The following is a 24,749-nucleotide window of genomic DNA, read 5'->3' on the forward strand; positions in this document are numbered from 1 at the left end:
TGATCCAAGTCATATGCCCCATCCAGTAACTGTTAACACTAGAAGAAATGGCTACATGGTAGCAGGACCTGATTTTTACTTTACATGAAGAAAAACAAACAGTTGTAATATAGTCAGATCAAGAAATAATATCTACTAGTAATATTTAATATTGTAATTTACAACCAACTTTTCTTAAAGTTTTTTTATTATCGTTATTCTGTTTTCTTAAAATTACCCTACATTCTCCTTTCAAGCAAAGTTCAAAGGGTGCATCCTACGGACCTATATCTGGTACTTAAGGCTAGGCTGTTAATTTCAGATCTTACTTGAAATCTGATGAGAATTTTATGAATTTTATTCATAACTCAGGAAATTAAAAATAAAAAATGCCGAGTGAGGGGAAGACCTAATTTTAGTAGGTTTGTTTGTTATTCTAGGAAGGAGTATACATTAATGGTAATTTTTAAAAACCTCAATATTCAAAAACCCAAGTTAATAGTGAATTGCCATGATGTGAGAAATAAAACACTTTTATTTTGGGGTATCTAAGATGTTTGTTAAAAATGTTAACTTTCACTAAACTCAAAAGTAATGGATTGGATTGGATTTTTGTTATTAAGTAGACAGGTAAAATGGACTGGATTTTTGTTATTAAGCAGAGAGGTAAAAATGAATTGGCATAATGAATCTCTGTGCACTTTCTCAGAGTATTGTAACTTATGGGATAAAGAACATATATTCAAGTTAAAACTACTGTGAAGGCAACGATGATGAGGTAATAAACCTTTATGACTATCATTTTTACAAAAATTATTTAAGATTATTTTCTGTGAAAAAAATAAGTAAAAATATTATCATCAGTTTTTCCTCTAATCCTCTACCCAATTTAGTTTTACCTTGGCTTCGGTCTCTGCTTTCTCCAATATCAGTGCTGGTAGTTGCAATTGTATCTGCTAAAGCCATCAAAGACATCTGCTCCATCCGGCTGAGTCCTGGTAAACTAGAATGAAGTAAGTGGCCAGAAAGAACCTGAGCATGCTCAGGACCAAAGTAAGTTGGACTGTATTGTGAAAGGTCAATAACCACAGGCTCTGTATTTTCTTCATCTGCCTCTAACACATGATGATCAGTCACTAAAGCTGGCATCTGAAAAAGCTCATCATAATTCTCTTTTGACAACTGGTTTGAGTTATTTAAGGTACTCTGATTACTAGATCTCTCTAAGGATGAGTAATAGCTGTCATCATCTGCTGCAAGTAAGGCATATAAAGGAAGTGGAGGGACGGAATCGATTTCTGTGTAGTCTGTATTTTCAGTTTTGTTGAATGCCTGGGGGTCTCTAGAAGTACTTCCACTAGCACTGATGGTGAGAGACCTAAGGCGGCGCTCATGATTAGATTCGGCTTCATTCAAAGCCACGACTTCCCCGGCAATGCACTTGACAAGATGTGACAAGATGGCCTTTGCTCTCCGAACTTTGCCAAGATCCATGAGTTCTAAAAGTTGCAAAGGATGGTACTGAGGCAAAGTTGGGGAAAGAACATGAGCTGCTTCAAAAAGACCCGAATCTTCCATATCCACAGAAGGATCAAGCGCAGTTTTCTTCCCACAGATCTTCTGTGCAAGACTGGTCATGGATCGAGTCAGAGTTTTCTTTGGAGGATGTAATCCAGAACTTGATGAGTTACTCTGTTTTATTAAACTCGTTATAGATGGAGTGCTCCCATTACATGAATCTGTTGTAGCAGGTTCTTGTTTAGAAGATGGCTGCCACTGGGAATACACATGCATTTCACAATCCATCCCTACCACCAGGATGCCATCTCGGACCCAAGATAAAGAAACAGGAAAAGGTGGAGAGCCTTCTACAGAAGAAACCAAGTCCACACTTCGTAACAGTACAAACTGAGAAAGGGGCACAACTTTAGTACTTTCCCAGAGAGGAAACGCCAGGCTTTCCTTTCCAGTCTGTTCTTGTACTTTGCCAGACAGGGGTCCATACATAAAAAGTTTTGATCCAATTCCTACAGTCAGAATATGAGAACCATCTTCTCTAGACATCCAATCTAAGTGAACTAAATGCTTTGTGTTTGATGTGACACTTTCTTTACTAGATAAATAGATCTCTTGTTTATTATAGGCCACTAAATTGCTATCAATACTAATGCCAGAATCCAACACTGTATTTAACTCATCTAAATGAATTGTCTGCTCAAGGACCCAACATGAACCTCCTGTAGACTCACATTCAAAAATACTTACATGCATCACAAAGTCCTGAGAAGATCTACTATTAGACATAGGCTGCTTATATGCTACTGCTAAACGATTTGTGTGTGCACAGCTGACTTCTATAGGCCTACCAGGTACAGTTATACTGCTATTGCTCTGTAGTCCGTCTTCAATAAGTAATGGCCATTCTTCCCAAATGTACGTAAGATCTGTTTCTCCATTCTTTGATGTGGCAGATTCTCCATCTGTTACTCTACATCTCCAGAATCTTACTTTCTCATCTGAGCATGAAGTTGCCAATAAATAAGGTGCACTGCATATGGGATATATGGAAGAAGAACTCAGATGTCCTAAAATTAAAAAAACCCATTAACAAAATGTCAAATGATGTCAAAATAATCCATTAATAAAATGTCAAATTTGGTTAAATATGTCTCTCTTCTTGTACTAAAGGTTTTAGTCTTTTGCATGAACTAGCGTTAACAACATGACAGCCAATATTTAGCTTAAGGATCAACAAAAGCAGTAAGCAGCTTTTAATGACATCAAAATGGTATATAAAAATGACATTATTATCAAAACCTTGAGCCAAAAGAGAACTCAGAAAATTTACAGCTAAGGACTCTTTGACTAAATGAGTATCTTATGGCTAAACAAAATAGCTAGACTAAGGCAGAATTAGAAAACCTAAATTCTAGTTCCTAAATCCAGCATTCTGTTCACAGCTCTTTGCTAGCATTATATATTATTATAAATCTAATTTCAAAGATATCAATACACTTAAAAAATTCATCAATATTCACTGGCTACTTCTCTATAATATTTTAAAATATAACTGTGTGAATGCCTTACGATTATTTAAGCACTAAAAGGGCCTTCCATAACTGAAGCTGTATTTCAAGGAAATGATGCTGAGAAGATTCTCAGATGGGACATACGTTTCCTTGGGTTTAATGTAATCAAATACTCAATTTCCTAAATCAGCGTTGGCAAACTTTTCTTAAAGGGCCAAAGAGTAATAATTAGGCTCTGCTAGCCACAGAGTCTCTGTTGCAACTACTCAACCCTGCCATTGTAGAACAAAAGCAGCCATACACAAAAATAGACAAATAGGTGTGGCTATGTTCCAAACTTATTTATGAAACAAGTAGGTTACCCATAGTTTGTCAAGCCCTATCCTAAACTATTAAAAATAAATTACTAATCATAATATAAATGTTGTATGGAACATCTATTGTATTTTAAAAGCATACTTCAACGTAGTGTTAGTAAGTTTTTTAAAAGTCCTCAAGGACTTAGCAGTACTACAAAAGGACACAATTAACACTGTCCAGTAGTTTCTCTGAGCTAAACAGATAATAAAGAGTTTAGTGGTGGTTTAGTCACTGCTAAGTATGTCTGACTCTTGCAACCCCATGGATTGTAGCCTACCAGGCTTCTCTGTATTTCCTAGGCAAGAATCCTGGAATGCTGTTTCCTTCTCCAGGAGATCTTCCCAACCCAGGGATCTAACCTGCATTTCCTGCACTGCAGGTGGATTCTTTACCACTGAGCTACCAGGGAAGCCATCCCTTCACAAAAGTCTCAGTTTAAAAAAAAATTGTTAAGAATAGGAAAAAAAGCTTTTATCATATGCTACTGTTTTTGTCAAACAAAAGAAATTTCTTCTCCTGCCCTAGGACTTCTTTTTTCTTCTAAACTCAACTTGCACCAAAGATTATTTTTAGAAACATCATCAGTTTCTCTTACATTTGCTGTAAAAAATTTTTTAGAATTGAGTAGTGAAGAGTATACTTTTTTGGCTAAGGATGCTGCTGCTGCTGCTGCTAAGTCACTTCAGTCGTGTCCGACTCTGTGTGACCCCATAGACGGCAGCCCACCAGGCTCCCCCATCCCTGGGATTCTCCAGGCAAGAACACTGGAGTGGGTTGCCATTTCCTTCTCCAATGCATGAAAGTGAAGTCGCTCAGTCATGTCTGACTCTTCGCGATCCCATGGACTGCAGCCTACCAGGCTCCTCCATCCATGGGATTTTCCAGGCAAGAGTACTGGAGTGGGTTGCCATTGCCTTCTCCGATGGCTAAGGATAAAAGCTCTTAAAATTTCAATACAAAAGTCATTTTTTCCCAAACTTTAACTTTCCTTGCACTGATGACTCTTTTATTAAAATATACCAAAAAAAAAAAAAAATCAGAATGTTTAAAAAAATTTACCATGACACTGTAATACTCCTGCTAACTTCACCAATTACAAAAGATTAAGTGCTTGATTACACAGCAAACTGAAGAGCATTCAAAGTAACTAGTCAAAAGTGATAAGTAAAGAAGACCAAAAATCCACACTATGACTATGAAAATGAAAGAACTAGGTGATTAAAAAGATGGATTTTTGTCTTGGTTTTCATGATACCCTTGATACCTTGAAATTCTGTACAATGGAATGACCTGGAAGGTTTGTCAAAACAAGACTGCTGGGTCCCACCCCAGAGTTTATGATTCAGTAAGTCTAGGGTATGACCCAAGAATTCTTACTTCTTAACAACTTCCCAAACAATCTTGATGCTGCTGGTCTGGGGACCACATTTTGAGGGCCACTGCCCTAAGGATGAGGATGATAAATATTTATCAGGAACTACACTCTTAAGAGCCCTTCACAGCACAGAGCTCCTGGCCGCCATTACCAATATTATCAGTTGGCAAATAAGGTGCAACTCCATTATTAACTCTGCCCTGCAAACTTCCACTTCATCTTTACCAAAGGATAATAAAAATTTGTCTTGGAAATCAATATTTAAGACAGTTCTGGCTGACAAATGCCAGAGTAATCATAATGAGAAAACATAATGAGACATTTAAAATTTTTATTTAGGATATTGAAAGGTGTTCTTTCCATTTCTGCGTCTATGTCAATTTAAAAAGTGGGAGTTGCAACTATTTTTAAATATATAGTAAACCTTCATGCACTGCCAAATGTATCAGTCTTTTTTTACAAAGTTTACACACCTGCTGATGGCTTAACACTTATTATCTCAACTCCTTCTGGCAAATGCAACTCTTGGCTATAAACCATTTCTGAAGACAGAGTCAACTTGCTGGTACTCTGGAGATTTGCTCTGCAAGCCTGATACTTCTGTGAAAAGGGGGATAGGATCTTCTCTGGAGAAGAAGAATAATGTTCTTCTGGCTGCCAAGCTGCTTCAGATATTTTTGTATCTACTTTTTCATCTATAAAACATAAAAAAAGAACCAAAACACTGGGAGGGAACCCATATAAACATTAAAATTGCTAAATTTTATAATCCAAAACTGCCTTATAAAAGATAAAAATGTAAACATATTCCTATGATTCTTTAGGACAAGAAAACTGAGAAACTGTTTTTTCCTTAATTAACAATAAACTGCAATTATCCTGTCAATAAAAACAGCTTAAAAAAATATCCATCAATCTATATACACATACTTTGTTAATCTAAGTCTACTAATAGAAAAAAAAAAAAAAAAAAAAACTCACCCAATGAGACAGGAATGGACTTTAAATGCAAATTCCACATGTGTAACAATGAACGGTTGTCTTGGGTGCACTCTATTACAATTAGGTAGAATTTTTCAGAAAATCCATTAGGTGAGCTGCCTGTTGGTATTAATGATATATTTCGCTATTAACATAGACAGCTATTAACATTTTAATACGAAAAATGAAAAATAAAGAACATTCTGTTGATATAAATAACCCTTTACATCCGTATTTATCATTTTCAGCTTCTTTTCATCAATGTATTTAAAGGTTACAAAAGCACTATAAGCATTTTTGCAAAGTTCAAAATTCTCAGGGAAAATGATAGAAGACTAAGAAAGCAGTGGCAAGAAATTAGACATTCAACATAAAGGCATAGAATTCAAAAAGGTACTTCTCAAAGGAGGAAAAAAATGGAAAAAGGGTAAAGAAATGATGTACAAGAAAATAAAAATAACCTGAAACAAATACAGAATGCAGTTATTATTATAATTTGAGTCTTGATGATCGACTTTTAGAGCAACAGTACACAGTGTACAGTTCCTTGGTAAGTAAAGTTATTTTTGAGTTTGGTTTGGTTCTGTAATCAAAATAACCAAGATATTATAGCTTTATTTTCCTGTTTTTCTTTATTTAAAATAACAGCTAATACTGGGAGGATAAATTTAATATCATTTTAAAAACTGCTTAATTATAAAAAAGTATTAATTAAAACCGCCTATATAATTTTAAGTTTGTAGCTAATGCTTTAAATTGTAGATTTTTAAAGGGTCAGGTGTCAATATCATTCAAATTATTAGGGCAGGACCCCTCCCATGCAAAGAGCACTCACACATTAATGATAAAGAAAATGTCTATGATACTTTTTTAAAAAACATAATTTATGTGAGTTCCCTGGCAATCCTGTGGTTAGGACTCTGCACTCTAACTGCCAAGGGCCTGGGTTTGATCCCTAGTTGAGGAACTAGGATCCTGCATGCCAGGTAGTATGGCTAAATATAGATTAATTAATTAAAGTATTTTAAAAAACCATAACTGACAAACTCCTTTAATTTTTTCATTATTATTGCCTTGTTAAGAATAAAAAGATACTGATATTTATGACAAAAATTATCACAAATGTACATAGGAAAAATTTAAACTCAGACATGAAACATTGTGTCAACTTATCTTTATTAACTGCCTAACATACTGTACATTTTATATCTCATTACATAAAAAATTCTTCTTTACCTGCATCAGATAACATTCTGTCTTTTCCCAGTCTTTTCTTCTCAAGATTATTCAAAATGAAGTCTTCTTGAAAAACATGAAGCAGTTGGGTTTTTCTGCCTTGCTGAATATAAATAAATACCAACATAAGTTGACATACATATTATTTATTAATGCTAAGTGGCCAGAAAAATAATACTTACAAGTTTGGTAATGGGATCTAATGCAATAATGCATCCTGGCCTGGCTGTTGACTGTTGACTGACGATATTAAACACTTCACCAACATATTTCTGTTTTTGAAAAAATGGGTATTTCCTTTATTAAACAATTAAATTTAAAAAACAATAAAAAATGATGTAAAATTTGAGGCATAACACACAAACAATAAATAAGTTCAGGTGAGACTAAATAAGTTCACAAGTCTCTTTTATTATAAACATTCTGGGATTTTTACCAGGCAATTACATAGGAATGAACAGTTATATAGCTCAGTTGGTACAGAGAAAAACAAAAGAAATGTTTGGTAATCGTTAAGGAGAAAAAGTATTTTATATTTTTAACTATGAAAGACTGACTTCAATCTCATGGAAATGTTCCAAGAATCGAAGCTTTTTAGCATTAACTTTGACAACAAAGCAAAATAAACAAGTTAACATACTATTTATAAACAGTGATTTCTTGAGCCACATCATCTCCTGACTGCTCTTGTCAAAGTCATATGGTTAAATTCAATCTTCATCATGCCTGATCTATCAGCATATGAATCTGTTATTTCTTCCTCCTAGAAATTTCTTCATTTTGGCTTTCTTTATACACCACACTCACCCCACCTTAACAATGGAATGCCCCAGGGTTCAATCTTCCTACCATTTCTACTTTCCAACTATAGCCTCTCCCTCAGAGATCTCATTCAGCATCACAGCTTTATATTCTAACAGGTACTTATTTTCTATGTTCAGACGAGGCCTCCCTCTAAACTCCAGACCCTAGCCTACTAGATCTCTTGGATATCAAACAAGCATTTCAAAATTAACATGTCTGAAGTTAGGCTCTTGAATCCTCCCTGCACCTCAAAACCTATTTACACATTCTTCACATCTCAAGGCAAACCTTGGGAGTTATCCTGTTTTTCTCACACAAACCCCATATCCAGTCCAATCCTTACAGTCAATGTTCAAAACACATCCCGATTTGACCAGTTCTTATCCTCTTTATCACCACACCACTTGCTACATTCTAACCACCTTTTACTCTTTCCTAAACTACTGTAATAGCTTCCTGAATTGGTCTCTCTGATAACACTTCTGCTTCCCATGTCTAATCTATATAGCAAACAGTGATATTTTAAAGCCTAAGTCAGATCATATCACTGTCATTCTTTCTACCAGTTTCTATGTCATTCAGAGTAAAATTCAAAGTAACTACAACGGCCTATGAGGTCTTTTACTGCAAAGGCCAGGCTAACTTTTTAACTTTATTTTTTATTACTTTCCATCTCATTTATCCTACACCAGCCACAACAGCCTCCTTGATGATCCTTACCTACCAAACATGCTCTGGTCTGAGGATCTTTACATTTGCTTTCCTGATATACTTTTCCCTCTAAATATCCACACAGGTAGCTCCTTCATCTCCTTTAGGTCTTTGCTCAAACTGTACCACTTCCGTGAGGCTTTCCCTGACCAGCACTTTACTTGGCACTCCCTACTACTTCTGCAACACTGTTCCTCTCCAAAGAATTTATTAATATATTTTGACCTTTTTTCTATATGCTTTCACTGAATATAAGCTGAGATTTTTGTCTGTTTTGTTCACATCTAAATTCCCAGCACTTAAAAACAATTCCTGAAAAATAGAAGACCCTCAAGAAATATGTTGCTAGTATAACACTGTATGCTTTAAAAAAAAAAAACTTTGTCTTCTGTAAAATAACTTAGGGGAAAACAAAACAAAACAAAAAAAGATAGGAGCAGACTACTGATAACCTGTGCAATTCTGTAACCAGAGCATTAACAGACATTAATTGGTAGTTGAGGAGACGGCTTGAATCTCCTAAACAACAAGCTCAGTATGGCTAAAAGTTATCTCGGGGCATACTTAAAAACACCGAAACCAAAAGAATGGAAATATTGGCTTGCTGAAGGTGCTGAGGCAATGGAGATGGGGGTTTGCCATCAGTTGGGAACAGAAGGAAGTGCCTTCTAATCTAAGACAAAAGCTTTGCAACTCCTGCCTGTAGTACAACCAAATTGAAAGTTTTTTTTCTCTTGATTAAGATTAAAATGCCACTCTTATTATTTCGGCTTCCCCTGTTCAGAAATAACCTACAGATGAACAAACATGATTCAGCAATATACTGTCAGAAGTGCCCATATATCTCTGAGCCAGGAAATACTATGGGACTTCCCTGGTGGCTCAGTGGTAAAGAATCTGCCTGCCAATGCAAGAGACATGGGTTTGATCCCTGGGTTGGGAAGATTCCCTGGAGAGGGAAATGGCAACCCACTCCAGTATTCCTGTCTAGAAATCCCACACACTGAGGAGCCTTGGTAGGCCACAGCCCATGAGCTTACAAAGGAGTCAGACATGACTTGCGGCTGAACAACAGAAGGAAATACTACATATTGTTGGACATTAGATTCTACTTTTGGAATGAATGAAAGACATGGTTTCTTTTTAAGGGACTGGGATCACTATAAGACTATCACTAAGACTATAATGTAAATGTGTAAAAAATAACTAAAAACACATTTAATTATAAATTTTATATTACAATCCTAGAAATTGCTCAGTAAGTATAAATTAACTATTTAAACACATCATATTTTATTCGTAGTTTCAAAAGTCATTTACTTACAGAAATTTCAGGATTGGAAAGCTCATATAGAAGCTTCTTGGCATCAATAACTGCTTCATATAATCTCAGATATTGTCCATCACTTGCTACAAAGCACGCACTAGGAGAGTTGCAATATGCACCTAGATGTATTTAAAAAACATTTAAAATTTAACCTTTAAGCAACAATGTCAGAAAATCTAAAGTTCTTAAGTAAAAATCAGAATGCTTACCTAGACAATAACTGGGAATAAGAGTGGGCAGCCATGCCACATTGGAAAATGCAGAAACATGAAGAGAATTAATCCGGGCAAGCTCAGAAACACCTCCAGAGAAAGACAATGGCCCAACTGGATCAACTCGCCAAAGAATAAGCTCACTGTAAACTGCATTGGGATCCTGAAAGGCCATGTCAATAGTGCTTTTATTCTGTTGTGCCGAAGGACATTCTTCAATATTCACAGCATCATCAGGTTGCTTTTGGTTATCAACATCTGGTGTCCTTAATGCATTATGGTGCGACGTTGTCAGCAATAATGGTAATACTGAGTGACAAGCTAAATCATTAAGATGAAAGCGATGACCACAGTATCTGGATTTGTGGGAAATACTGAGAACTGTAGAAAAAGCAGATTCTTCGGCAAAACTGACAAGCCATTGATTCAGGGAGCCATCAGCATGCTTTGAAATCATCATAACATTAGGAGTAAAAATACTTAATTTTAAACTATTAGTTGATTTACTGTGACCAGAAGAGATAAGCATTGACGTGGAACGTGTCAGGCTGGAAGGTTTTTGTTTCCCTTGCTGAATAGCCAAGTCAACATTCTTGGTACAGGCATACATCACTATGCTTTTACAGAGAGAGTTTGCATCACCTGTAGGGAAAGCTACAGGAATTCTGGAAACAAAGGACACCTGGAATTAAGAATGTGAGCATCAGAAGGCATGAAACTATATAAAGAGGTTTTACAAAACAGTACCCATATTTAACAAAAAGCAGCTCTCCAGAGATCATAAAAATAATACCTGTACTTGACGAAACATACCAGGCTGGTATTCATCCAGCCAATCCACATGCCAAACCAGCAAAGAACCATCCATGGGATGAATACTGAATAGCATGTCTGCATTTTTACTCCATTCAGACAGAAGTACTTCAATCTGATGATCAATGGCAGATGATGGTAATGGCACAAAACTTGAATTTGGTACCAGTTTGTCACCTCCCAATTCCTTCTTTTCATGATTTATTTTCAGATCATCAACACTGTCATCAATCTCTATAAGCAAAAGAGTTCATGAACCATATAAATACAATCAAGCTACTACTATAAATTAAGAAATGCATTCTTAATCTATCTTTACAAATGCATTCAAAATGAAAAACATGTTTTCATATAAACAGGAAATGGGGTTCCCTTTAAAAATAATTTTGCTCCAGGAATATAAGGCCACTGGAGTTAACTCAGTAATCAGAAGGCCCAAAAGGCTGAGTCACTGGATTATCAGTAGAAGGACTAATACTGACTTGAAAATAGGCAAAAGGGGCACAAAGAGTCAGACAAAACTGAGTGACTAACACTTACTTACTTAAAGGGAGCATGAACTTGTAAAACACTCCTGTGGGGTGGGGGGCAACTTGGCAAAAGTTACTGAAATTTAAAAATGCTTACGCAATATGCTATTTCCCCATCTAGGGATCCACCCTATAGAAAAATTCACACAAAGATAAAGAGACGCATGATTTTACCATTATCAGTATATAGTGAGAAACAATTGAACTCAATTTAAATGTGTATCAACAAAGAAAACGCTTAAGTTTTCTCTTGAGTCTCCTGACTCAGGAGCTGTTAAAATTAATGAGCCAGAAAAGTGCCGAATACTGAATTTAAGCAAGCTACAGAACACTATGTTCATTTAAAAATGAAATCCCATAGTACAATTAAAAAGAAACTACCTTTATATATACTTGCATGAGCATAGAAAAAAATAAAATCTGGAAGAACGCTCATCAAATTTAACAATATGGAAACTTTATACATGATGGTACTGTTTAATTTTTTTTTAAGGGGAACATGTAAACTTGTAATTTAGAAAACACTTGATTTCTCTCTCTCTACTTGACTGAGGCTGAATGAATAGAAGCTGAATGTAGGGCTTAAGCCCTAAGTGTACTGCTTCTCAAACTTTAATATACATACAACTCATCTGGGAATTTCACTAAATTGCAGATTCTTGTTTAGCAGCTCCAGGTGGAGCATGAGATTGTGCATTCCTAATAATGCCAATGCTACTAGTCTGCTACTATCTGCTGCTCAGATAGTCCTCTGAGCAGCAAGACCCTAGTGGCCCACAGAAGCGTAAGTATGGAGAATTCTAAATCCCTACATTACCATCAGGAAGTAAGACACTTGGAACAAAAACGTCTATACTGGATTATCATGAGCTAGTCCAAATGTGTACTATGCCACTGAAATCTGAAGGTTATTTCTAACAGTAGCTGTTGCTGTTAAGTCACTTCAGTCGTGTCCAACTCTGCGTGACCCCATAGACGTCAGCCCACCAGGCTCTCCTGCCCCTGGGATTCTCCAGGCAAGAAAAGTGGAGTGGGTTGCCATTTGCTGGTGCTACACTAATATAAAAATCTTCGCTATCTTAAACAAAACGTCATAGTTTTTACCCTTCTTAAAGCTTTACCTTCATCAGATTTTACATCTGCCTGATTAGAATCTTCTACACTGGTCTCAGAAGATGGTTGCTCAAAACTTTTTCTAAGTTGTTGTAAAAAGACTTCCATGGACAAAGAAAAATGCAACTCTTTATTGTTTAGCCAGTGTACCACAAAAGGTCCACTCTTCTCTTCATTTTCACTTAGACTCAGAGAGGTAATAGAAGGAAGAAGTGGAATGTCTACAAAGAACAAGAAAAAAATCAAAATTATAATTTCTATCATGCTAGCACATAAAACACATTTTATTTAATCTGTGAGACTCACAATATAATGGTTCCCACAATTATTACTAATTAAAAAACAGACTTAAATGGTGTATTTAATATACTTATTATAAAGGACAGAAAAGTATACATTCTAAGTCACATACCATAACTTACTTATATATACACACATGTATTTTTCTACAATTATAAAATGCTCTCATTAAGAAACCTATCTATAATTTGTAGACATGTTAATAGAATAGTGTTCTTAATTTATACAGAAACTCATTAGAAACATATTTTAACCTGATCTACCATTAAAAATGTCATCAAGTTGTCAAAGGACAAGTGATATGTTTACCTCAATAGCAACAACTTTCTTTTACTTAAGAGACTGACATATTAACTTTTTTCATGACCTACCTATCTAATCCTAAGATAGATACTGCAATAGATACTGTTTATTTATTAGCATCAAGATTGAAATCAGATAGTATGAAACTGAGGTTCCCTTCTTATATTCAAGAAAATCATTCAAGACAAGCCAACTCAGCTAAAAAACAAAACAAAATCTGATCCCTTGGTATTACTTTTGAAATCATTGCTAAGTGAAGTATATTGAAGTACAAATTCAGAGTAAATTGTAAAAAATGACAATTCTTACATAATAGAGGTAAAGAAAGATTTGTCTATTATTATTAAAGTCCAAATCTAAATCATGCTGGTGTCTGCTGAACAGTACAGGCTGGAATAGATTCAGGGAAGGTTCAGAACAAATCTGATTTTAAAAAATAGGAAATATAAATAATTTGAATTATTTGTTCAAACACTGTCTATTGCTAGACACCAACAGAAAGAGTATTATAGGGGATAAAGGAAAGAATAAATGAATCTTTTCCCCACCCCTTCTACTGGAAGTGGTTCTAAGAGTTGATGGATATTATCTAATTCAAGAGCTCTGTTTATAATTATATATTCATTAGTATAATTGTTTAATTAGTATTTATCTATCTCCTACCTGGTTATATGCTTCATATGAGCAATGATCAATAACGTCTTGATCATTATTGTATCTCCAGTTCCTACATGGCACTAAACACACAATAAAAGCCTTGAGGGGCTGAACTACCAATTGCACTGTTGCTAGGTGGATACACAATAGTGTTGGGGATTTAAACTGTCCCCAAGAAACTTCATGGGGAGGAATTTCTGATTTTCAACTTACAAATCAACCCAGAAGAGATAAGTAATCCTGAAGTAGATCACAGGCCTAGTTGTTAAGTACACAAATAAGGAGGGGCTTAGGCTGACTTTTAGCAGAAGCATTCTGGTTGAAAAGTAACCACATTTCCTTTGCCTGCTGACCTCACTCAAAAAATTTGGTAAAATCATTTCTTATGAGAAATAATCATGGAGAGGGTATAAGAGCTAGAATTAAGAGAACATAATATTATGAACTTCTCTCCTGTATCCATTTCTACTGAACATATATAAGTTCTGGCCTTGCAAAAAGGTCATTCTAACAGACCTAATTTAAGGCAAGAAAGTCTCCACAGAATCTAATATAGCTCCTAAAGTTATTATTTTTATTTGATTTTCCCTAAATGTATGAACTTTTCTTGGGGACCTACAATCTGAAGAAAGGTTTTAAGAGTTTTCCTTATTGTAAGGTAGTCAAGAAGATGCTACAGCCTTTTCTATTAAAGTGAGAATTCAAGCTTTCTTTATTCTCAAAATACTGTCTTTTACTCACAAAGACTTTTAAAATTATTCCACTGACCTCAGAGCTTCCTCTGGATACTATAAGCACTGACAATATTTTTTTGATAAGGTAATAATATAATTTTCAATAAAAATCATTCAATATTCTCCCATTTACATTTTCTTGGCTCATGGATTCTTTTAGTGCTGGGACTGTTATTAACCAAATAAAACTGAAAAAAAAAAAAAAGCAAATACCACAGGTATTATTCCTACCACAGGTATTTCTGAACTTTTAACTTATCAAAGCACTTCTCACTTTGATTCAAGTAACTAATGGACTGTATTCATTCTATGTTTCTCGAAGAATGCAATACTGCAAATCCAGTGTGTTATATGTAAATAGGTTGTGCTTGATTTATGTTTAAGAATATCTCTGGACTTCCCTGGTGGTCCAGTGGCTAAGACTCTGCCCTTTCAATACAGAGGGCCTGGATTCAATCCCTGGTCAGGGAACTAGATCCTGCAGACCAAAACTGTTTTCATGCTGCAACAAAAACCTGGTGCGGCAAAATAAACAAACAAAAGAATATCTCAAAATACACAAAAATTCATTAGAGTGGTTACCTTCTGAGGAGGAAGACTAGGGTGGAATAGATATGAAGGGAGGTTAACTTTATATTTCCTGTATAGATGGTGTTTATTATGTGCAAATATTATTTTTAACTTTTTCCCAGCAATATTTTAAGGTTCTACCTTAAATGCCCAACTGTGACCACCTGGTTTTTAAACTAACATAAAATATTTACTATAATGATAAACACATCAGTCTTCAAATTCATAGATAAATCCAGGTATTCTAGATCTTTCAGTCTATCTCAAAGTACATATTTGACCACAACACAAGGTTTCTTAATTCTTCAGTTATAACTTCTACAATATTTCTGCCCTATTTCTGAAATGGCTCCAAAGATTAAGTACAAAACATACCAGTTTCATATGAACAACAATACAGTAATTATAATTCTGAGGTGTTGACTTTTTTGTTAAGTATTAGTTCAAATCTCAACTTTTGAATAAACCAATACAGAACATCTCAATGACTTACCACGATCTAAAATTACAGACCAAATCACAGCCTTAAGAACCAAACAAGTAAACAAAAACTCTTTCTATCATCAGTGAGCTGGCTATAATGAAAAGTTAGCTAAGAAAATCACCTACAATTTTTTACTTACTCAATAAGTATAGTATAACTTACTGGTCATAAAAATCAATCTACTTGATCTGAAAAACATTTTCTGAACAGCACGTTATTACCTGTGGCTGGGTTGATGCTGGCTGCAATATGAAAGTGGCAAAGTGCATTGGCATGCAGTGGAGCATTCCTGTGAACGTGGTGAGGGTCTTGCTGGTGTGGCAGGTACCCAGTATGTGCTACAAGTGCAAGCGATCTCCGACCTCTGCGAAAAAATTTCTGATTTACCTATAAGAAGAAAAACAATGCAAAACAAAGTAAAACTAACATCTATTTTGTTATAAGCACATAAGTTATATAATGATTGTTAGATGCTATTTCAAGTAAGCCTATATGTACAAGTACTTTACAGTATTTTTGTACAACAAATGTGAAACATGAAATAAGCTTGACACTTTTAACTGCCTGACTCATCTTTAAACCATCACACAATATGTTAAATTTTGATTTAATATTTTCTTAATTTAAAAAAAAGTTTACCATGCATCTGTGGGAAATGATGTCCCTATTTATACAGTTCTCTTTGTATCCACAGGTTACTGACCACAAAGCACTGACTGATATTACCACCATTCATTAGGATGATATTTCATAGTTTACAAAGCACTTTCACTGCAATCACCTCATTTGATCCATGAGGCAGACAACGCCAATATTGCTATTCTCATCTTTCATACGATACAATACTTTATACAGAACACAACATCACCTGAAAGTGATTCCTAGTCAAGAACTTCTTTCAACTATTACTATATATAACCACTGATTGAGTCTCAGTGGTTGAGTCTCTATACAATACACACTTAATTATATTCTATGCCACTAGCAATACGATCTAAATTTGAGAAACAGTATTTCCATAATCATACAAAACATTCAAAGGTAAATCATTTTTAGGTCACTTTCTTATTTTCAAGGATCCATGTTACTAGTCTATGTTTAATTAGCCCCAACATCAAAAACTGACTTTAGTTTTGCCATACTATAGTAATTCATGTTCTTGGAGGTTTGAACGATAACAAACGTAGAACACAATCTGATAAAGTAATCATTCCTGTAATGACAGGACAAACACCCTAAGCCCTAAAGAAAGAAAAATAACACATTATTTTTACAGTCAAATTTCTGCATTCTCAGATCTTAATTTACTTTATATTATTTCAGCTAAGTATGATCATCCTTTTGATATCATCAGTTAACCTAAGGTTAACTTTGTAATTATAGGCAGTTTCATGCTAGACAAAAAAAAAAAAATACTGAAAATTTTCTGAGAACTGATTTCCTAAGACATATATTTCTTCATAACTATCCATGATTTTGAATATTAAGATGAATGTTACAAAAAGGCCTTGTACAAAAGATACTAAAACATATAGGAAAAACATCTAACAAAAACACTTACATCTGAAGCATTCTGAACTCGTTCTTTACTGGAAACGTTTCTCTTGATGTTATTTGTTAAATTAATTGGTTCAGTCCAATGGTTGCAGTCACCTCCATAGAGCAAACAATCATTTGGTAAAAATGTCTCTACCCAAAGACGACATATGTTATCTTTGCAGCAAGTCAACAGTACATTACATACAGAAGCCCTAAGGAATAAAAGGATTTTAGAAGCGAAAACATAAATTTCCCACAGTATCATATTCCACAATGTTTCTATAATTATTTAAATGTACACAACTAAGGTATCAATGAAAAAAAGTCAGTATACATTTATGCAACATAGTCAAAACCATTAAAACTGAGTTGGGTGTTTGATTTCATCACTGCAAACGCTTGCTAATCCATTTATTTTCTGCCTAGAACTCAGTAGTTCCTGTTTCAGTAATCCAAGATTCTTACATCTAAAGAACAAAAACTGAGATCGTATCATACTCCCTCAGTTAATAACAAGGAAAAAACCTGACATCTTCTATTCAGATTTTCTGATTTATTCAGTGGATATTTATTTAAATTATTTCACAAGGCTTCATTTTTACTTCCTGTAAAGGTATATGCATACTTGTCACTAACAAGCTATAGTAACTAGTGCACTTACTGTGTCTTTGCCTAACATATAACAAAAGCAGTCAAGTGCGAAAACAGAAAAATCCGTTAAGTATTAGCCATCTCCTTCCTTAGTCATTTTTGACTTTCAGTGAATTTACTGTCTTGCCACCCCACAAAATAATAACAAAACAATTACATATATGTTAATAAATCCCATGTGCATCAAGAGCTCAAAAGCTGGAATTCTATTATTAAAGACTACCTTTCTATTGACTGACAGTCTTTGTTAACTCAGCAAAATTTTTTTTTAAGTTGCAATATCCTGTAATAGAAACTTATTCAAACATATCTAACTGATTAAAAAAGAAAAACCAGTAGAAGGTTTCTATCAAGTAACTTGATAAGTTAAAGAAAAAAAATTTTTTTAATATTCTATAGTAGTCAGTTTTTAAAACATACCTATCTGATTAAAAAAAAAAAAAGCAAAGGGAGAACACCACATTCTGTCTTGGTAGCTCTCTCCAGATTCCTTCCCTGCTCTTACACCTGCCTCCCTGCCCCTCCCCTTCTATGTCTACTCCCCTACTTCTTTTTCATCTCCATCCACTCTCTGGGCTTCTCTGCCTCTGCCTTCTCCTACAATTCTCTACTTCTTAGCCTCTCCAAACCACCCTCCCTTTCCACCTCTCCTACCTCTCATTGGTACCCTCCTCCTAGGGCCTCTCCTTACCTTTCCAAACCCTCTGTTTCTCCTTCCTTTTCCCATCCTTATGCCTCTCCCTCCTCTTTTTCCTTCAATTTTCTTCCCCTTTTTTCTCTGTCTCCCGCTGACGTTTTCCTGCTCTCGTTCCCTCTGTTTCTCTCTAGTACATTTACATACACACAGGCAGTGGCAATAATATCAAATATAACAGAAACAGAAGAAAATACAAAAAGGCAATATGGAAAGTGCAAGGTTCATAGTGCCCCATCAGTAAATGGCAGAATGGGAGGCTTACAAAGAAAGAGCAGAAGATAGGAGACAAAAGAGTTGAACAGACAGCAATCAGGAGAGGCATATGAACTTAGACAAGACCAACAAAGCAAGCTAGAAAGGTGCACAACTCAGAAGCATGGACACGGTTTCGACCACAGATAATGTTTTTCAGAACACTAAACCTTTACAAATAGTGTAAACAGCTGGCTGGTAATATAAGCACGGCATAGAAGAAATATCGTGATGTATCTGAGGCATTGCTCAGGCCATATCTCCCTTTCTCACTTCTTCATCAAGGTACCTTATTCTCTCTTCAATAAGCACATCATATTCAGGTACAGCCCTCCCCCTCTACCCGAAAATGATATATACAGATGAATGACCTTATATAGGGCAACAGTATGATGGGTAAATGTCTGCAACAGTTGTCCTATCTTGAGGCAACAACAGGCTAAGATGGTTCTAAAACTAGTTATGTAAAACCAACTTCTGAAGGTTTTGTGGGGAAAATAACCAAACCTCCCAATCTGTCCTACATTCATCATTTTAATTAACAGGGAAGTGCCTGTATATGATCATTACAAGCACATCCCCATTTTTCCTCTTAAGATAGCAGACACTTAGTGTGAAGCATCATCATTTGGCTGAACATCTTAATTTTAAGATGCCGTAACAGAAAGGACAATGGTCTTTGATGGGATCTCTTTCACTCTCATGAGAAAGGATCAGCCTTCCTACTATAAATCTGCAGGCAGCTGGTGAAACAAACATGAAAACTAAAAGAACTAAAGGAAATTAGTTGGTTTTTTTAATAGATCCGAAAGTGAAATTCTGGAAACCTTGCCAAGGCGCCACAACTAACAGAAAAGTCTCGTTCTATACCACAGTTCTTTATGCTGTAGAATTTAGCTGATAAAAGAGATAAAATAAGTAGGCGGAAAAAATTAATGTTTTTTTTTTCTGTCATAAAGTATTCCTAATGCCCCAGTTCAAGGTACCTGCCTCTGATGGTATCTTCCACTATGATCACTTTTGCCAACAGTGAGTGAACTGTATCAGAAGCAGATGTGACTGTCCTCTCTCAAAATATACAATATTTCATAATTCTCTTTTTTAGTATTCTGGTGCTCTAATTAGCTGCATGTGAAAATACCTGGAATATCGTCAGAACTCAACCTTCAGAATAATGTAAACTTCTGATAGTTCTAAAAGGTTGACAGTTTGTGAAGACAGCTGTTTTTACTTTACGCATGTCATAGCTCGGGGCTTCCCCAGTGGCTCAGCAGTAAAGAATACACCTGCAGTGCAGGAGCTGCTGCTGCTGCTGCCAAGTCACTTCAGTCATGTCCGACTCTGTGCGACCCCACAGACGGCAGCCCACCCAGGCTCCCCCGTCCCTGGGATTCTCCAGGCAAGAATATGAAGTGGGTTGCCATTTCCTTCTCCAGTGCATGAAAGTGAAAAGTGAAAGTGAAGTTGCTCAGTCGTGTCCGACTCTTTGCAACCCTGTGGACTGTACAGGAGACATGGGTTCAATCCCAGAGTTGGGAAGATGTCCTGGAGAAAGAAATGGCAACCCACTCCAGTATTCTTGCCTGGAAAATCCTATAGACAGAGGAGCCTAGTGGGCTACAGTCCATGGAGTCGCCAAGAGTCAGACACAACTGAGCACACACACGTCATGGCTCATTCTATTCTAGACACATATTTATACGTGTGAGCAATGGTCTCAGAAGTACTAAAGTAATAGTTCTCAAAGTGAAGGTGGACTGAGGGTGCTTCTGCTAACAATATAGACTGTCCATACCACTCTCCTTTAGCTCAAAACTGTGAAACGTACTTCTAACAGAAGAACCATCTGTGTACCTAGAAGGTCCTACTTCAATGCTTTGTTAGACTAGAGGAGAGAGGTAAGAAAAATGGTAACTATCGCACTACAAAATTGTTCAAAAGATCTAGGTATAACAATGATGTATGTATGCTGTTATACATACATTATATGTGGGTTTGTGTCCAAATCCATAGAATGTACAACACCAAGAGTGAATCACAATGTAAATTATGGACTTTAGGTGATAATAATGTGTTGATGTAAGCATCAACTGTAACAAATGTACCACTCTGGTGGAGGATGTTGACAAAGCAGGTGGTTGTGCATATGTGGGGAAAAGGGTTGTATGGAAAATCTCTGTACCTCCCCTCAACTTTGCTATAAACCTTAAACTGCTCTAAAAAGAATGTTTAATATGAAATAATTTTTTTTAAAAATCTTGGTTTACTCTGCTGGTTCAGAAGAGCAAAACTAAAGTTAACAGATGATCTAAGTATGCTATAATGGATCAGCTTAAGACATTCTCAGATGACAAAAAGATAAGGGAAAAACTGTATTGATCCATAGTGTGGCCAAATTGAAGATGGCCATGTGGAACAAAAAGGGATTTCTACCTACAATTAAGTAATACAATACCTCTGTAACTTACTGCTGCTGCTGCTGCTAAGTCACTTCAGTCGTGTCCGACTCTGTGTGACCCCATCGACGGCAGCCCACCAGGCTTCCTGTCCCTGGGATTCTCCAGGCAAGAACACTGGAGTGGGTTGCCATTTCCTTCTCCAATGCATGAAAGTGAAAAGTGAAAGTGAAGTCGCTCAGTCGTGTCCGACTCTAGTGACCCCATGGACTGCAGCCTACCAGGCTCCTCCATCCACAGGATTTTCTAGGCAAAAGTACTGGAGTGGGGTGCCATTGCCTTCTCCGCTGTAACTTACTAAGTATATGCAAAAAGTCAACGGGATATCAAGTCTGACAAAGACTATAGGAAACAAATGAAGTACTAACAGGTTTATTTGTGCATGCATGTGTAGGTTAAATTAATATCTAGTTTAGGACATCATAATCTATTAGCCCATGTACTTTTCCTCAAAGATGCTGCAGGCAGTTAAAGAAATATTTGAAGTCTCATGGTATACACTCTCAATAAAGCTTGTATTTTTAGTTACAAAAAAAAAAAAAAAAACCAGTGGATACACATAGAAAGGGACAAGCTAAAGAGAGTGAAATATGAAAAAGTTGATGCAAATAGAAATTTGGAGAATGATTAAAGATGAAAGAACTGAAAGAAAAAGATGCACAACTCTTGTCACTTTAAGATATCTGAACTAGAGGTAAATTATCCTTTCACATGGCTCTCCTCTTAAGTATCATATATAGTTAACTCATAGCCAGAGGCTTGCAGTCCAGGAGCTATCTAGTACTACTTGAATCTTCATGGGCAAAAACCCTATAGCAATGGATTCTCAAAATGAGAAAAGCGGTCAAAGTCACAAAGATGACGTTCTCTTAATACATGGGAAAAATGACTAATCCACTGACCTAGGCATATATTTGCTTGTTTTACGCCAGGAAAATCCATTTACAGCTCGAGGATGGGCCAGATATACAAAAGAAAAGTCAGTTTCTCCTTCAGATTGTTTTTCTGAATTTTTATCTGGAGAGGTAACAGATGTCCGCCAGTTTTCTACATTATACCATACCTTTAAAAGACAGTCATCCTAAGAGGGTAGAAAAACAGAAACAGAAAAACATCCAGATCAGAATTAAAGGTTAAACCAAATACCAAAGGTAAGATTTTTCTTCCCAATTAAAGGAACATAGGGATTGGGCATGAAAAAATTAAGAAAATCTCTGATTCTGATACTTTTCTAACCAGCATTCCTTAACTGTTCTTTGAGAATTAAGGTATGTGAACGTGTGTATTTTGCAAAGGTTGGTTCAAGGAAAATGCTAGCTACTATTTGATATGGAAAATAAAGTCATTCAGGAAAGACCTAAAGATGAAGGGTTCATTTTCTCACTTAGCCAAATATTAAATAAGAAAGTATTACCATTAGTAGACTTCAAAATACTGCTAATTTTATAAAACAACATTTTTTATAGATTGTCATATGAATGTTCAAAGAAAATGATATTAACTAGTTAGCAACTACCACCATACAAAATATTCTAAGCACAATCAAAATTGCATCTCCTAATCTGGGAAGGAAAGCAAGAATGAGAGATTAGCATGTACCAGGTTCTGCTCTTAAGCTACTAATTACATTCCTGACGCTGACTAAAGTTAATCAGATTAAACAGCCCTAGTTTTCTCCTAAAAAATTTTTAGGAGAAAATACCTCACCAAGAATTTAAGACATCTCATATTCTTAGTCTGCCGATTTGAGTCATGGGAAAAATAACTTCAGACTATTAGTTTTATGTAAAGTGCTCTGTGAACCAATGATTTAAAATAATTAAAATTTAAGGGAATTCACTATTCTGAAATCAACAGGTAATAACAAAGAAAAGTTAAAAATGTCCTTCTAGAAAGTCTGTAAATTCTTTTACTATAAATACAGTCTAATATAGCTGTCAGCTAGAAGATAACATAAATAACAGTTATAGTTTATTACTGACAGTATACTATATCCAAGACACTGTGCCACTTTACATACACTGTCTAAACTATGACCCATGACCTATGAGGTAGGTATTATTATCCTTAGTTTATACATCAGAAAACCAAGGCTCAAAGTGATTAACTACTTGCTCAAGATCAAAAAGTTGGTAAATGGCAAATTTATACCCAGATCTACCTTTGATTTAAGCTGTTTCAATTATATCATATTGCCCTTTAACATAATAATATTTAGCCAATTTTTGCTATTTAACATATTTAACAGAAAATGTTTGCAACTTAAATAATGAAGCAAGTTAAATTTTTTTGATATTTCAAAATACACCATAAACACAACTTGATAATAGTATTTTCACAAATTACCTTCCCAGCAGTGGCAAAAAATTCTCCATCTGGTGAAAATTTCATTAAATGAACTTGGGAAGCAGTTCTGTAAATTAAATAGACAAGGCATAATTTTCAAGGAAAATTAAATGAGAGAATGCAATATTACTTCTCTAAACTATATTCAGTAATCTGCTTCAAATACAAAATATAATAACAAGTTTGACACTCACTTTTAAGTATATCTCATAAATTAGAAATAGAAAATGTAATATTAAATACAAAAATTATTTTCAATGTAAAAATATCTATGCATAAGAATCATATAAGGAATGACTTGTCATTCTTTAAAGCTTAAGACAGAAGAGTCATAGGTCTCATTCCTTTAGAATATGAGAAAGAAAGGTTTCATTTTTTAACCTGGAAATCTAATTTTTGGAGCTATGGATGCTTACATTCCAACATACATTTACAAGAACAATAAATCAGTATTTTATAATGAATTCTGCCTTAAGGCAGCATTTGCACAGTTGAAGATTATGTGTGTGTTAATGAGAGACTTCCAATAATTATGGATTCAGCCTTCCAATTTCACCAACATACTTGGTGCATACTTGTCTCTCCTTCTTCAAGGAGTTTCAGTTCATTCCCCTCATCACCTTCCCTTCTGCCTTTCAGGAAATACTGATCTCAAGACATTTCTCACTATCGTTGCTTTCCTTTTCTTTATCCAAGTCCATGCTTAGATAGAGTCACACTAAAATTATTTGTAAAGCAAGCCGAAGAGGAATGCCATCACAGTTCAATTTCAAATAAAAAAAACTTTTTACCCTGATTCTAATTAATACATAACAGAAAATAATGATATAAATGGGTGAAAAGAAGAAAATAAAATCATCTATAGCTTCACCAAAACCACAACACCCATTTCCATGCAAAATCACTAGTAACATGTTAATACATTGACTTCCAAATCTCTTTCCACTCTACCTCTCCATCTACTTTCTGTGGGAGGTTGTGGGGAAGAAGATGGAAACTGATGTCATATTTACAATTTTCTCTGTAATACATATTTTAAAATATGTCATGAACATTAAGTTCTGATACTTTGAAACTCCAATAGTTTGGGCACCTGATACGAAGAGCTGACTCCTTTGAAAAGACCCTGATGCTGGCAAAGATTGAGGGCAGGAGGAGAAGGGGATGACAGAGGATAAGATGGTTGGATGGCATCATCGATTCAATGGGCATGGATTTGGGTGGACTCTGGGAGTTGGTGATGGACAGGGAGGCTTGGCGTGCTGCAGTTCATGGGGTCACAAAGAGTCG

At 35.4% G+C, this 24,749-nt stretch overlaps 1 protein-coding gene across 6 annotated transcripts in view; it reads right to left on the minus strand.

Moving 5' to 3' along the window:
- Window positions 1-24,749, minus strand: part of DMXL1 (Dmx like 1) — a 133,100-nt gene that overhangs the window by 72,528 nt on the left and 35,823 nt on the right. For all 6 annotated transcript variants that reach the window (XM_070374103.1, XM_070374101.1, XM_070374102.1 and 3 more), the window contains exons 6-18: window positions 23,460-23,526; window positions 22,016-22,194; window positions 17,080-17,269; window positions 15,740-15,905; window positions 12,479-12,691; window positions 10,808-11,061; window positions 10,012-10,696; window positions 9,800-9,921; window positions 7,143-7,232; window positions 6,961-7,063; window positions 5,725-5,844; window positions 5,217-5,438; window positions 879-2,564 (exon numbers count right to left, since the gene is read on the minus strand). In XM_070374103.1, coding sequence (XP_070230204.1) covers window positions 879-2,564; window positions 5,217-5,438; window positions 5,725-5,844; window positions 6,961-7,063; window positions 7,143-7,232; window positions 9,800-9,921; window positions 10,012-10,696; window positions 10,808-11,061; window positions 12,479-12,691; window positions 15,740-15,905; window positions 17,080-17,269; window positions 22,016-22,194; window positions 23,460-23,526 — 4,097 coding nt within the window. The remainder of the gene's footprint in view (window positions 1-878; window positions 2,565-5,216; window positions 5,439-5,724; window positions 5,845-6,960; window positions 7,064-7,142; window positions 7,233-9,799; window positions 9,922-10,011; window positions 10,697-10,807; window positions 11,062-12,478; window positions 12,692-15,739; window positions 15,906-17,079; window positions 17,270-22,015; window positions 22,195-23,459; window positions 23,527-24,749) is intronic.

This window comes from Bos mutus, chromosome 7 (genome assembly GCF_027580195.1).
Source record: "Bos mutus isolate GX-2022 chromosome 7, NWIPB_WYAK_1.1, whole genome shotgun sequence".
NCBI lineage: Eukaryota > Metazoa > Chordata > Mammalia > Artiodactyla > Bovidae > Bos > Bos mutus.